We start from the raw sequence: 12,606 nt of genomic DNA, 5'->3' as shown, positions 1-12,606 counted from the left end.
ACTGGGGATATAACTCAGTGGTAGAGCACTTGCCTAGCACGTGTGACTCCTGGGTTCAATTACTCATACTTAAAAAAAAAATTAGAAAAAGAAGAATTTATTAGCAACTTGTACTTGGAAAAAAAAGGAATATTGAATAGCATGTTAAGCTTTGAATTGGGGTAGTGGGAGAAATAGGGGAGGGATGGGCTCACTTTCATTTAGAAAGAGGTTAATTGGAATCTGCCACTTCAGTGTGTCCTTTAACCAGAGTTCTGATGTGCAGATGGCCAAGTACCAAGTTCCACAAAGGTCTGGAGACATCGTTATGATCCAGTCTGAGCATACAGGAGCTATTGATGTTCTTTCAGCTGATTTGGAATCTGCAGATCTTCTGGGGGACCACAGGAAAGGTAAGACCTCTAGAAATATAGAAAATGTTTTTTTTAAATTTCTAATAGACATGTAAAGAAAGGTAGGCAGATGGAAGGGAAGAAAATGACTTATGAAAAGAAGTGAGAGAAGCCAGTAGCAAAAAATGTCTTTGTGGCAACCTCCCTAAGCAAAATGCTGGATGTGGGAGCATTTCCCCACAGTTTTCCAATAGCACACTTCCTGTCCTTTCAGTTTCCCCACCTCTGATGGCTCCTCCATGCATCTGGACCTTTGCCAAGGTGAAGGAATTCAAAAGCAAGCTGGGCAAAGAGAAGAACAGCCGTCTGGTGGTGAAACGGGGTGAGGTGGTGACCATCCGGGTACCCACTCATCCAGAGGGGAAGCGTGTCTGCTGGGAGTTTGCAACTGATGACTATGACATTGGCTTTGGAGTTTATTTTGACTGGACCCCTGTAACCAGCACTGATATAACTGTGCAGGTCAGTGATTCCAGTGAGGAAGAGGATGAAGAAGAAGAAGAGGAGGAGGAAATTGAAGGTAAATTTAATTTTAACATAATTTGCAGTTTTCATTTCTACCTTAGCCTGACTTCTAGTGACTACTTCCTGGATTGTAGCAGTCCTCCTTAGAATGCAGGTGTGAAGGGATCCAGCAGCACTGTGGGCACAGAATCCAGCATCACAAGCTAAAGTTAAAAGGTGCGGGCCAAAGTCAGACCCTCAGAGAACATTCCAGTAGGGTTGGTATTGATGCATTAGCTGATAGTTTTCTTTCCTTTTAATCAGTACCTAATTGTTTCCTCAACATTTTTCTGGGGGTGGCTATAGGGTTGGAGCAGAGAGAGAGGAGTCACTGCTTCTGTATGTAGAAGCTGGGTTTTTCACATCACGTGGAAACCTGAAGTTATGTTGCATTTCTCTCTTATTTTAGGGCTATTTATTCTTAACATGGAGCCAAACTGAGTGAATTTGCTAAATGTACCCTTTTTTTCTTCCATGCAAACTGTCTTAGCTGTCTGACTGCTCACTTCATGGCTAGAGCAGTTTAAAAGTAGTATCTGAGCTGGGTATGGTGCTGCACACCTGTAATCCCAGCTACTCAGAAAGCTGAGGCAGGAGTTCAAGGTTAGCCTGGACAACTTAGTGAGACCATGTCTCAAAATAAAAAAAAAAAATAAAAAGGGCTAGTGTGTAGCTCACTGGTAGAGTGCCCTTGGATTCAATCCCCAGTACCGTGTACAAGAAGAATAAAAAGAAAAAAGGAGTATCTGCTCTATTCTAGCTGTTACTTGTAGTGTTTACTCAGGATGGCCCTGAGATATTTTGAGGGGGGAGGTAATCTAAGAGTAGATTCTAAGATTTAGCTGTTTTTTGTAGTTTTTTATAGAATCTTAAAATCAGTTCCTTAGCTTGCTTCTTTGAGTCTGCAAGGAAATCTACAGGTATTTAGAGAAGAACCTTATGTCTTATTTGCCGCTTTTTAGGAAACCAAGTGGAAGTTTTGGGGTCTCTCTGTACAACATGTTTATCTGCATTTCCTACTCATGTTGGCTAGTCCTTTCACCTACTGAATGAAAGAATTTCTAGATATTCCCATCTAAATATGTCATTCTACCCCCCAGAAATACCCAGACACGTTTGGAGCTCATCAGGCTAACTCACTGTTTCTCAGTGTAGACATTATTGGCATTTGGGATGGGTCATTACTTTGTTATAGAGGTAGCCTGACTTTAGCACTCCTGCACCCTGGAGCACTAAATGCCAGTGTCACTCAGTAGTCACTGTTTTGACCAAAAAAAAAAAAAATCACTAGACATTTTTCAGTTCCCTATAATAGGAAGCCAAAGGCACCTCCCCTTCTCACCGAAATCATGAGGTTACCTGGCTCATCATCTCACTATCCAGTAGGATGTGTTCAGTCTCTGAACTCATATCCAGATACTGCTGTTTGCTTCTGCAGAACCTGTCCCAGTGGGAGATGTGGAGAGAGGCTCCAGGAGTTCCCTACGGGGTCGCTATGGGGAAGTCATGCCTGTGTACCGAAGGGACAGCCACCGAGATGTGCAGGCTGGCAGCCATGACTACCCTGGAGAGGGTATCTACCTGCTCAAGTTTGACAACTCCTACTCTCTGCTACGCAACAAGACTCTCTACTTCCACATCTACTACACTAGCTGAAGGACTGCTGAGACAGTGGGCAGGCTGTATTTGCTGGCTGACACAGGCTGCCAGCCGGAGCCTCTTGTTTTAAATAGACAAGAGCTGAAAGTTCCACGGGAGGCTCCTAAGCCTCACGTCCTGCCTGGCATGCCTGACTGTTGACCCCATGTAGCTTTTTCCCCTTCTTGGCTTCTGCAGGTGGTGGTGTAGTCCCCTGTTCTGTGGTCCCTGACTCATGCTCTTGTTGCTTCAGATGCCAGCAAATCCCTCTTTGAAGGCACCTATCAGGCAAAAGCCTCAAAGGAAGTAGGATGATGTCTTTTACAAATAGATTGGTGTTGGTACAAGGTTTATCAGTCAGGTTGCTGCTTGCTCCTCTTAAGAGCCTATAATGCCAATGTGTTCAGTGGCACCCACCCTTTTTACTTTTTAAGGTGCCAGAAGAGGGAAAAGCACATTGCCCATGAAGGAGCCCAGTGTCTTGGACAGAGAAAGCTCTGTCCATCCTCTCACCACTGCCATATTCCTGCCTGCTGGGTATTCTTGTTCTCTAGCACAGGCTGCGAGACCTCACTGCCTTGGAGGGGTACTATTATTCCTGATGGCTAGACCCCTCCTTTTTTCTCTTTCCTAAGTCTGTGTTTTTGCCATACAGCAAGAACTTTCATGCAATCTAAAGTGATGATCAGTGTAACCTAAGATCTTCTGGGAGGAAAAATGGGCTCTATCACTTTCTGTTCCAAGAGCTAGTTTCCCTTACCAAGGGCACTGGCAGTTGATGCAGAAAGGGTGGAAATTAGATACTGAATTGATCTTGGAATCCACCTTTGAAATTCTAGTGTTACTCAATTTTTAAGAAAATTTAATCCAAGAAAGAGGGATATCATCAAAGAGAGGTTTAAAAAAGAAAAAAAAACACTCCAGATTCCCCCACCACATTTTTTTTGTTGTTTGTTTGGTTTGGAATTAAATGCAGTGAAACCCAATCAGATTTTCAAAGTTTCTGGATTTAGGGTTTTTTTTGTATTGAGGGCTAAACGCTTTTGGTGTTCGAAGTCCCTTAGGAAAGGGACTGCTGCTGATTGTACATGTTCTTTACCTGACCAAAGCTTGCATTTCCCTGGTAACAGCCTTCCTCACTCTGTTCACCCCGAGGCCTACGAATGCCAGAGTGCTGTGGTGCTGCAGCAGGCAGCCCCCGGGTGCCAGGGCCTCTGGGGGAGAAGGAGAACAGGGTGAGGCCAGGACTCCAGCAGTCATCTGTTCCTCTTTGTTTCTTGTTCCTGTGTGAAGTCTGTTACTCCCGTTGAATTTTGAATATTCAGATTTATTTATTTATTTATTTATTTTTTAAAGCACATTTCATTTTTGCCTTTGAAACAGTTTCTTCTGTTTCTCAGAAGGCTTCCCATCTGCTCTGAGCCACTGAGGCCACCTCTTCTATAGAGTTAAAAATGATTGTAGGAGAATTTGGGAGGTGACTATGTTCATTTCTACAGGTCAGTCCTGTGATGCTCTGGGAGGCGTCTGCCCCTTCAGAGATGGATGACTGCAGGCTGCCCCACGTGTAGGTGCAGACCAGCACTCCCGTGAGGAGTTCTAAATGGCGAGGGAGCCTACTTGTTCTCTGGGAATTGAGTGCAGAGGAATTGACTAGCCAATCAGTGACTAGCCAATCACTGTGATTCCAGGATTTCAAAGTCCTTTGCCTCCTCTGACACCTTTTCATGATGTTTTCTTTGGCTCATTCCTTTGTTGTGTGGGTTCCTCACCCCAAGCCTATCCTCCTACAGGAGTGGTCACTTGAACAGCAAGACTCCTCCCAGTAGGTCTGTAATAGTGTCTATGTCAGGAACAAAGGACCATGAGTCCTAAGCCTCTGTTCCCCTGGGAGCAAAGCCGAAAGTAAGATAGGGTGTTGTGGATTGCCATGGCATTCCATTCTCTTGAGTGGCATCATACCTCCATTATTGTATCATTGCAAATGTGTTTTGTAGAGGATCACACTGGCCAAAATTTATATATCTTGTAAGAAATTATTTTAGTGACTGTTTGGGCAGTGGAGAGCAAATATGTCATGGGTCATTTGTTACATAGCTTTGTGGCCACTCTTTCATCATGAAGTTGAATCATGCCTTAGCTAATCAAATATGGTCTTTGTAAAATAATTTTCTACTGAGCTGTTTTTCAGTCATTGAAAGCCTTGTTTATTTTTTCCTGTTTATTATCAACCTATGACTTTATCTCAATATGGAGCTATCAGGTCACAGGTAGCAAGCTCCCAGGGATAACATGCACCATTTATTTTTTTATTTTTGTCATGAGAGTCTCTTTGCTTATTTTCTTGGAATCCTGGTTCTGTTGTATCAGGGAACCCTGAGGGACTTGTTTTCATCACCTCTATGTGCCTGCTATTGTCTGGTCATTTTGAAGTCCTGGGCATTCCTTACTGTTTTTTCTTCCATAGTGTTTCTTGGTTTCATTAGCACAAATAGCTAAAAGAAGATAATCTCACAGTCTAATGCATTTACTATTCTCATATTAAATTTTTGAAATAATTGAACTTTAGAGACAAAAGTTATTTACTAAAGCACAGGTAAAATTACTTGAGAACCCACAGCCCAGCGAATTCTAAAAGGTGGCCACTTCCTCAGGCTGTCTTTATCCATGTTTATCAAACAGTGAAATGAAGATCCCTGGCTGTCACTCTCACTCTATTCTCCAGAGCTCAAGTAAATATTAACAAACAGTTTGGAAGAAAGTCTGTAGGGCAGATCTTGGAATTCTCCACACAGAATAGTTGAGTTCTAAAATTTCTTCAGTCCGTTTCATTTTCCTACTTTGTTGATAGATGGGGCATTTGGAAAGGAAGTTCTATTTAAAGTTGATTTTTCCAACATTTTACTATGAAAAATTTCAGTAAACAAAAAATAAATATAAACACACACACATGCCATGTAGATCTTAAAATCATAAAGTGCTAATTTTTAAATAAAGATGATTCTAACTTTTTGTGCTTTTGACAAATATCCAGTTAGAGAATTTCCCTGCATAGAGAGCACCAGCTCTCCTGTGTCAGGGTGCCCCTGGTTTTTAGCAGACCTGTTTCATTCAACATGGATTACCTGAGACGTGGCCCTCACAGTAATGGTTCTTCTTCTTTTCATCTTTCAAAATTCATGCTGTCTTTCTGCCTTCCCTCAGGCTATGATTTCTGCCACCTTTCCCTCTAACTGGTATTTCAGTGTGAGGGTAATTGGGAGGCTGCTCTGGAAAGACTTGATTCTAATCTCTATTGCTTTATGATACACCCTCAGGACTCTGAAATTCAAACTCAATCCTCCTTTATCACTGAAGTAGGTAGCAACTTGAAATTAGACTATGCTTATTTTTTAATTAATTGATTTGTATGCTTTTTAAAATATTTTAATCTATTTAGGAAAGCAAAATGAACTTTTAAAAATATCTATTATTTCGTTTTAGTAGGGATATAGAAGAGTTAAATTCATAAGCTTGCTGCCTTTTATTAATCAATGGGATTATATATTGTGAAATTCACAGTATACAAATTTTGTATTTTGATAAGCCCCACCTAATTCTCTCCCTCTTTGAGAGAATTAGGTGAAACCTAAGCCCTAAAGTCTGTGTTTTTATATTTATTTTTAAAGACCACTTCTCTGCAAAAAGTTGCCTTTAACCTCAGTCTGTGGTTGTAAGGTATGGAGCTGAGGGACTCTGTATTTACATGAAAAACTAGTTCTAGCAGAGGGTGGCAGGGGTGCAAGGTAAACAGTTTTGTGCGGCTGGAGAACTGCCTTTTAAATTGATCAAAAGGAGTGCTATCAGGATAAAACAGGAGGGAGAGCAGAGCTATGGAATATATCCCGGGATTTTACTCCTATCCCATTTCATTGAATGTTTGAGTTGCATTTCATTCACTGGAATTGTTCTCTAAGCCAGGAGCTTTCCTGGTTTCCTTGTGCTTTCTGGGGGATTCCCAAGCCCAATTTGCTGACTTTTCCAACAGGACCACCTAGTAGGTCTCCTCTGCTAAGTGTAATCCTGACGTGAGGATTCATTTCATCTCTCTGTTCTTTGGAATTTAAAAGCGTTTAGTGCCATGGAAAAACTGGTAGAATTAGAGAGAGGCTGAGAGGAGTCAGTTCCAGATGTGGTCTGAATATGGCCAAGAAGGGGATAGTCATTTGACCAACATCACAGATGAGCCTAGAACTACAGGAGGGGGTTTGGGTAACACATAGACCCCCACAGGCCGACTGCAGGGGCATGGTTAGCCTGTGTTGGATGGGCAGACACAGGGCACTGAGTACAGCAGGCTACTCTCATTCTTCCCCCATTAAACTTTCTACTTAAGAGTTTTTTCCTGGGGCTAAAAGATCCACAGCAACCTCTTTAAGTTTCTTTCCACATTGCCCAAAGTGAAGAATGCCTAGAAACCAAAATTTGTCGCAATAAAGAAGCCTACCACCCCTGCAGAGTCAAGGTGGTTGAAGATAGAAAGCGAATCTGTCTGGTGGAAGGAAGGAAGGTAACTCCGTTGCTGTTGTAGGAGGTAGGCTTGTGAAGACTGCTTGACAGAGAGCAAGTCCTTGTATTCATTGTGATTGTGCTCAGGGAGCTACCGAATGTGCTTCTTTGGGAGGAAGTAGGGAATGAGTATTGAAAATCAGTCATGAGATACCAGGTGCGGTGGCACACGCCTGTAATCCCAGGAGGATTGCAAATTTGAAACTAACCTCAGTAATTTAGTGAGACCCTGACTCAAAGTAAAACATAAAAAAGAAGTGCTGGGGATGTTGCTCAGTGGTTAAGTGACCCTGGGTTCTATCCCTGGTACAGAAGAAAATCACTCACACCTGGGTGTTTGCTTTCCATTGATCAGTGCTCTGCCTCTGGTGACCTCTATGGGAATGGGAGGAGACAGGCGAGTACTGCTTTGGCTGTGTGTGTCAGGTGACGGTCAGTGGCTGTCTTTTGCTCTGTCTAATCCATCTAGCACTTCTGGGCATTCCCAAGTACATCCCATTATTTAGGTGGTGACGTTAGGGCAGAATTTGTGACCCAAAGAGAAACTTTGTTAAGCAGGTTTCAGAATCACTGCTCCCTCTGAAGTTTCTCATTGTTCCTGCTTGAACCAAGAAGGTTACATAGAACCTCTCCTATTTGAATCCCTTATCTCCAAGCTAAGGAAATACAATGAATAGTCTACAGACTGCAGTAGTATAGATGGTATGGCTCATTTATAAATTGTCATTCCTCACAAACCAAGTCCAAGGGCAAGACACTGGCTGTGACGTTGTCTGTAGTCCTGGCCACTGGTTTGAACTCATCATCTGATTTCTGTTTTATGTACCTTGAATTCTTCTAGGCCTAAGGCATTTGTGCCACAGATACAAATATATGATGAAAAGGTGCCCTAGAAATCTAGACACATAGGCTACTTGATGAAATTTCAGTTTTTTGTATCATTTTAAGCAGATAGTTTTGGCTTATTTGAGGATGAAAAATTAGTTGAAATGACTTTCAGGGACAAAGCATATTTTCTAAAGTTCTGATACAGGTTCATGAAGAATTCTGAAGTTTGGGTTGAAATATCATAGTACATGGTATTGCCAAAGAGCTCACAGTTCACTGTCAACTTAAGGGGCTCTTCCTGAACTCTCCTCATCACTCAGGGTTGAAATGCCTCGTCCGTAATGCTCCTTTTTATTGATTGTCATTGTTGATTCTTAGGTTCAGGCCAGGAATCATCTGGAAATCATTATCTTAATTCCTTCTCTCATGTTCTGAACAGTACATTTTACTAAGAAATTCTCTGTTAAAAATACTATTGTGTTCCTTTTTGAAATTATTGTCCCATAAGTGAGTTAGCTTTTATTTAATCCAGTTGAGTTATTTCCATTTAGTTATGTTAAAGAACAAGTCAAGTCTGGAGAAAGCAATCCCATGACCCATGACTCTGGTGTATCCATATTTCCTTAATAACAATGGGAAGTGTTTTGAAATTCCCAGAGGAAACACTGGGATGCTTTGTAAAAAAACGAAAGCATTTACAAATGCGTGTAGTCAGAGTGATGGATTGGAAGAAAGCAGACTGGGAATGGATGATGGGAGTGCAGAGAGGTGCTTGAAGATTTCCTAAACCACTGCTCCACAGCATGTAGCTCACGTTTCTGGAGGTCCTGCTTTCGTGCCATCACTCAGATCTATCAGTTGATTGAAAAGCGATCATGTTTTCCTGATAAATATTTAAGCAATTGGCAACCACGAAGATGTTCTTTCTGTACTGTGCTACATCATTCACTGATGCTGACTTTACAAAAGGGGTCTGGAAGGAAATCTGTATCACAGTTTTGTCTTTTTTATATAAAAGTTTCGTAACTAATCATTTATCAACTTGTTTTACATGTCACCCTCATGAGAAATGCTGTCAATATTTCCTATAATTTCCACATTAAGAACTCTGTACCAAATTGTATTTGAGTCTTGTGTCCTGCTGAGAGGTTTTTCTTTTACAATACCATATCTTATCACCCTGTGGCATTGAGTGTGTTGCTGTGATACAGTGATGATCCTGAGCTATGGTTCTTTAAATAGCTCAGTTCTCAGTGTTTTTATATTATGTAACAGTTTTGTGATGCTTTTGTGCATTTCTTTGTCTTCTCTTCCGAGTTTTGAAATCTGTCATAAATAAACTTTTTCACTGTGCACCTGGAACATTTGAGTTGTGTTTTCACTTGATTTACATCAAACTCTTTTCTCTCTCCCCTTCATCTCACAAGGAAAGCTATTCTGTGAATTCCTTTATAACCTATCAAGATTACACAAATTTTGAAATAGGATGAAGATTAATGATAAATCTTTTGTCTGCATTTAAATTCAGGGCAGAATATTAAGAACTGGGAGAGCTGGGGTGGTAGCTCAGTGGCAGAGCGCTTGCCTAGCATGTGTGAGGCACCATGTTTGATCCTCAGCACCACATATCAATAAATAAAATAAAGATCCATTGACAACTAAAAAAGAAAAAACTGGAAGCTAGGTTTGGAAAAAATTGAGTTTATAGTGATGATGAATAGAAAATTGAATTTTAATCAGGATTTGGTTCCTAGTGATGTTCATCTCCACATGAACAAACATACTCTTCAAACTTGGCACCAGTACTTTGAATACCAGGTTATTCATTAATATAGTCTGAGGATATTTAATTCATCCTGTTTTTATTTGCAAATATGAAGACATAATAACATATCTTGACATCTTTTAAAACACTGCCTCTTTACATTCCTGGCACCTCATTACAAAGCAAGGACTCATCTGAGCAGGGTGGGATGCCATTTAAATACTTTGTTCAGTGCTATCTGTGACTCTAAGATGAGCCTGTCAGGTCATTCTCTGCTTTCATTTGCAACATATCCTAGAGGCTGAAGTATAAGGAAATATATGAAATAACTGTGAGTTAAATGAATATAATCTGCCTACGAAAGTACACTGTAGCCAACAATAAAATGCCTAGGCAGCTTACATGTAGCTAAGGATCTTCAAAGTCATGGTTGGGACACTGGGTCTATTATGTCACTCTAATATATAACAGAATTAAGGTTATTTTTTAACTTTTAAAAGCTTTCATACTGGTCAAATCCTTGACTTTGACAGCCCAACATTATATAAGGCAGCTCACGAATTATAGCTCTTAATACTCAGTCTTGATGTTCATCAACCCACATAGTTCAGGCTTAACCACGACAGCGCTCTAAGTTCAGAGTATTCTCCCATAGCAGAATGGCACCTGTGGCCATGCAATCAAGAGGAACCAATAAAACAAATATTTATCATATGAACACGTGTATTTACCTGCTTTTCTAACTCTTTTCTCTCTCCCCTTCATCTTTCCTTAATGAATGTGTAAAATGACTGTGGAAAACAATTCCTGTGCTTTTTGATTTGTTCTCAGTTGTCTCCTGGCAGCACCTCCTTCCTGCTTTACTCCTTCCAAAGCATTTGCTGTGTCTTATTACTTCCATCCAGTTGGAAGACCTTCCACATCCGATACAGGATCAGGCCACTCCAACATCTGCTCTTCATCTGCTGTGGCCACTCCCACTCTAGGAAGACTGCATATCAGGGGTCTGCTGAAAGTCCCTCACAGATCTGACAAGTGATATAGAAATGAAGAAGGACTTTGACCACTCACTCAGCCTTTTGAGAGAAGCTACTACTGAAAAATGTCCCCTGAAAAGGTGATTGCCTTTACTATTTCAAAATTCAGGTTGAAACTTAATCCTTAAAGCAACAGGATTAAGAGGTGGGTCCTTTGGGAGGTGATCAGTACCTTAAAAAAAGGAACTGGAGGAACTATTTAAGCCCCTTTTACCCTTCTGCCTCTTTCAGTATCACACTGAAGGCACTAGTCTGGAAAGAGACCAAGCCCTCACCAGACACTGAACCAGCTGTCCTGATCTTGGACTTCCTAGCTTCCAGAACTGTGAGAAAATAAATCTCTGTTCTTTAAAAAATATCCAATCTTGGTTATTTTGTTATAGTGGCATAACAGACTGAGAAGGTCTTTGGTTGACACCCAAATATAAGAATTTATTTGAAGACCTGAGGGAGTCACAGAGGAGGTTGTTTTTAAAACCGTTTGTGGAGGAGCTAGGGTTGTAGCTCAGTGGTAGAGTGCTTCCCTAATGTGTGAGGCACTGGGTTCGATCCTCAGCACCACGTATAAATAAATAAAATAAAAAGGTATTGTGTCCATCTATAACTAAAAAAAAAAAAAGTTTGTGAAAGCTTAATTATTGCTAAGCCATTTGATCTGACCACTAGAGGAAAGTCTAAGCATGTAGGAAAAAATTTGTTCCTTTATGATATTCTAAGCCCCCAAAAGAGGAATTAGAAGAGCATGGGAGGAGACAGACATTCAGGGAAGGGAGAGTCAGCCACAATCATCTTTGAATTTAATGTGCATTTATGGAGTGAAGCTAGTCACACTGCTTGATACTGAGATAATAGGTAGGTCAGAAGCCCAACCCAGAAGAGCTTGAGGAACTCTCAGGGAATTTCTCAGCAAAGTTCCTACGGGACCAGAGAAAAGGGTTCCTCTCAATTAACCATGCCTGGGTCTCTGGAGGACGGTTTCCTGAAGGGTAGGGATGAAACAAGCAAAACCTCAGGTCTCCACATTCCTGAATAGCAAGACAGCCACCATGATAACCTGGGCTCCAGGAGAGGCCCCAAGGCTGAAAATACAACATAGCTTCACTCTGACTCGACACTGCAGGCCCAGAGACCAGACGGCTCCTCTCTCCTGATCTGTGGCCATCCAGTGACACCAGGACTTCTATTCATCCATAACCTCCCCCCAACACCTTTTCCATCCCTTAGTTGATCCTGAGTGGTGGCCTTCCTGGTCCTGTTTTCTCTGCAATTCTAACTTCCTCACAGCCCCAGTCTCCAAATCCAGGGAAGATACCAGAAAAGTCGCTGCTGAGGCTCTCTCCTTGGCTCTGGGTGAAGAGGGAGACAAGACTGGTTCCTAGCCCTGGCCTTGAGACCAGTTTGGGTTGCTATGGCCAGTGAGCAGAACTTCCCTGTCTTAGGTTCTAGCTTCAAAACACAAAAATCTTTGCAAGAAAGATCATGAAGTAAGGAGATGGACTGCTGTCCCCCTAAAACCAGTGCAGCTGAGAACCTGAAAGGTTTAGTCATTTTCTCTGGATAGTGCATATAATTGATCCCTGCAAGAACCCAGCATTTCGAGTCACCTCAAAGGAACCTGGAGTGTGAGTTTCTTTGGCTTAGATACATTTCTGTTTTTGTGGGGAAGGACAGATTTGTCTGGGTTAGGAGGGTGTAAGATAAGACAGGAGGAAGTGATGGTTAATTTTATGTCAACTTGACAAGGCTGCAGAATACCCAGATTAAACATCATCTTGGGTGTGCCTGTGAGAATGTCTCTGATGAAATTAGTGTTTGAATGGTGGATTCAGTAAGGTAGATTGTCTTCCCCAATGTGGGTGGGCATCATCCAATCCACTGGGGCCTGGAAAAAAAA

At 41.5% G+C, this 12,606-nt stretch overlaps 1 protein-coding gene across 8 annotated transcripts in view; it reads left to right on the top strand.

Moving 5' to 3' along the window:
* Tmed8 (transmembrane p24 trafficking protein family member 8) overlaps positions 1 to 11,042 on the top strand; it is a 48,125-nt gene extending 37,083 nt beyond the window's left edge. For 2 of the 8 annotated variants that reach the window (XM_048799067.1, XM_048799068.1), the window contains exons 4-6: positions 251 to 392; positions 607 to 912; positions 2,335 to 9,272. In XM_048799067.1, coding sequence (XP_048655024.1) covers positions 251 to 392; positions 607 to 912; positions 2,335 to 2,552 — 666 coding nt within the window. In that variant the 3' untranslated portion in view covers positions 2,553 to 9,272. Of the gene's footprint in view, positions 1 to 234; positions 393 to 606; positions 913 to 2,334; positions 9,273 to 10,506 lie in introns of those variants that run through there. The other 6 variants (XM_048799069.1, XM_048799070.1, XR_007345922.1 and 3 more) reach the window with 5 other exon arrangements.
* Positions 11,043 to 12,606: the final 1,564 nt, after the last annotated feature.

Source organism: Marmota marmota, unplaced genomic scaffold, assembly GCF_001458135.2.
Source record: "Marmota marmota marmota unplaced genomic scaffold, marMar, whole genome shotgun sequence".
In the NCBI taxonomy this organism is placed as follows: domain Eukaryota; kingdom Metazoa; phylum Chordata; class Mammalia; order Rodentia; family Sciuridae; genus Marmota; species Marmota marmota.
The sequence above is the reverse complement of the archived record's forward strand: the minus strand, read 5'-3'. Positions and strand labels throughout refer to the sequence as shown.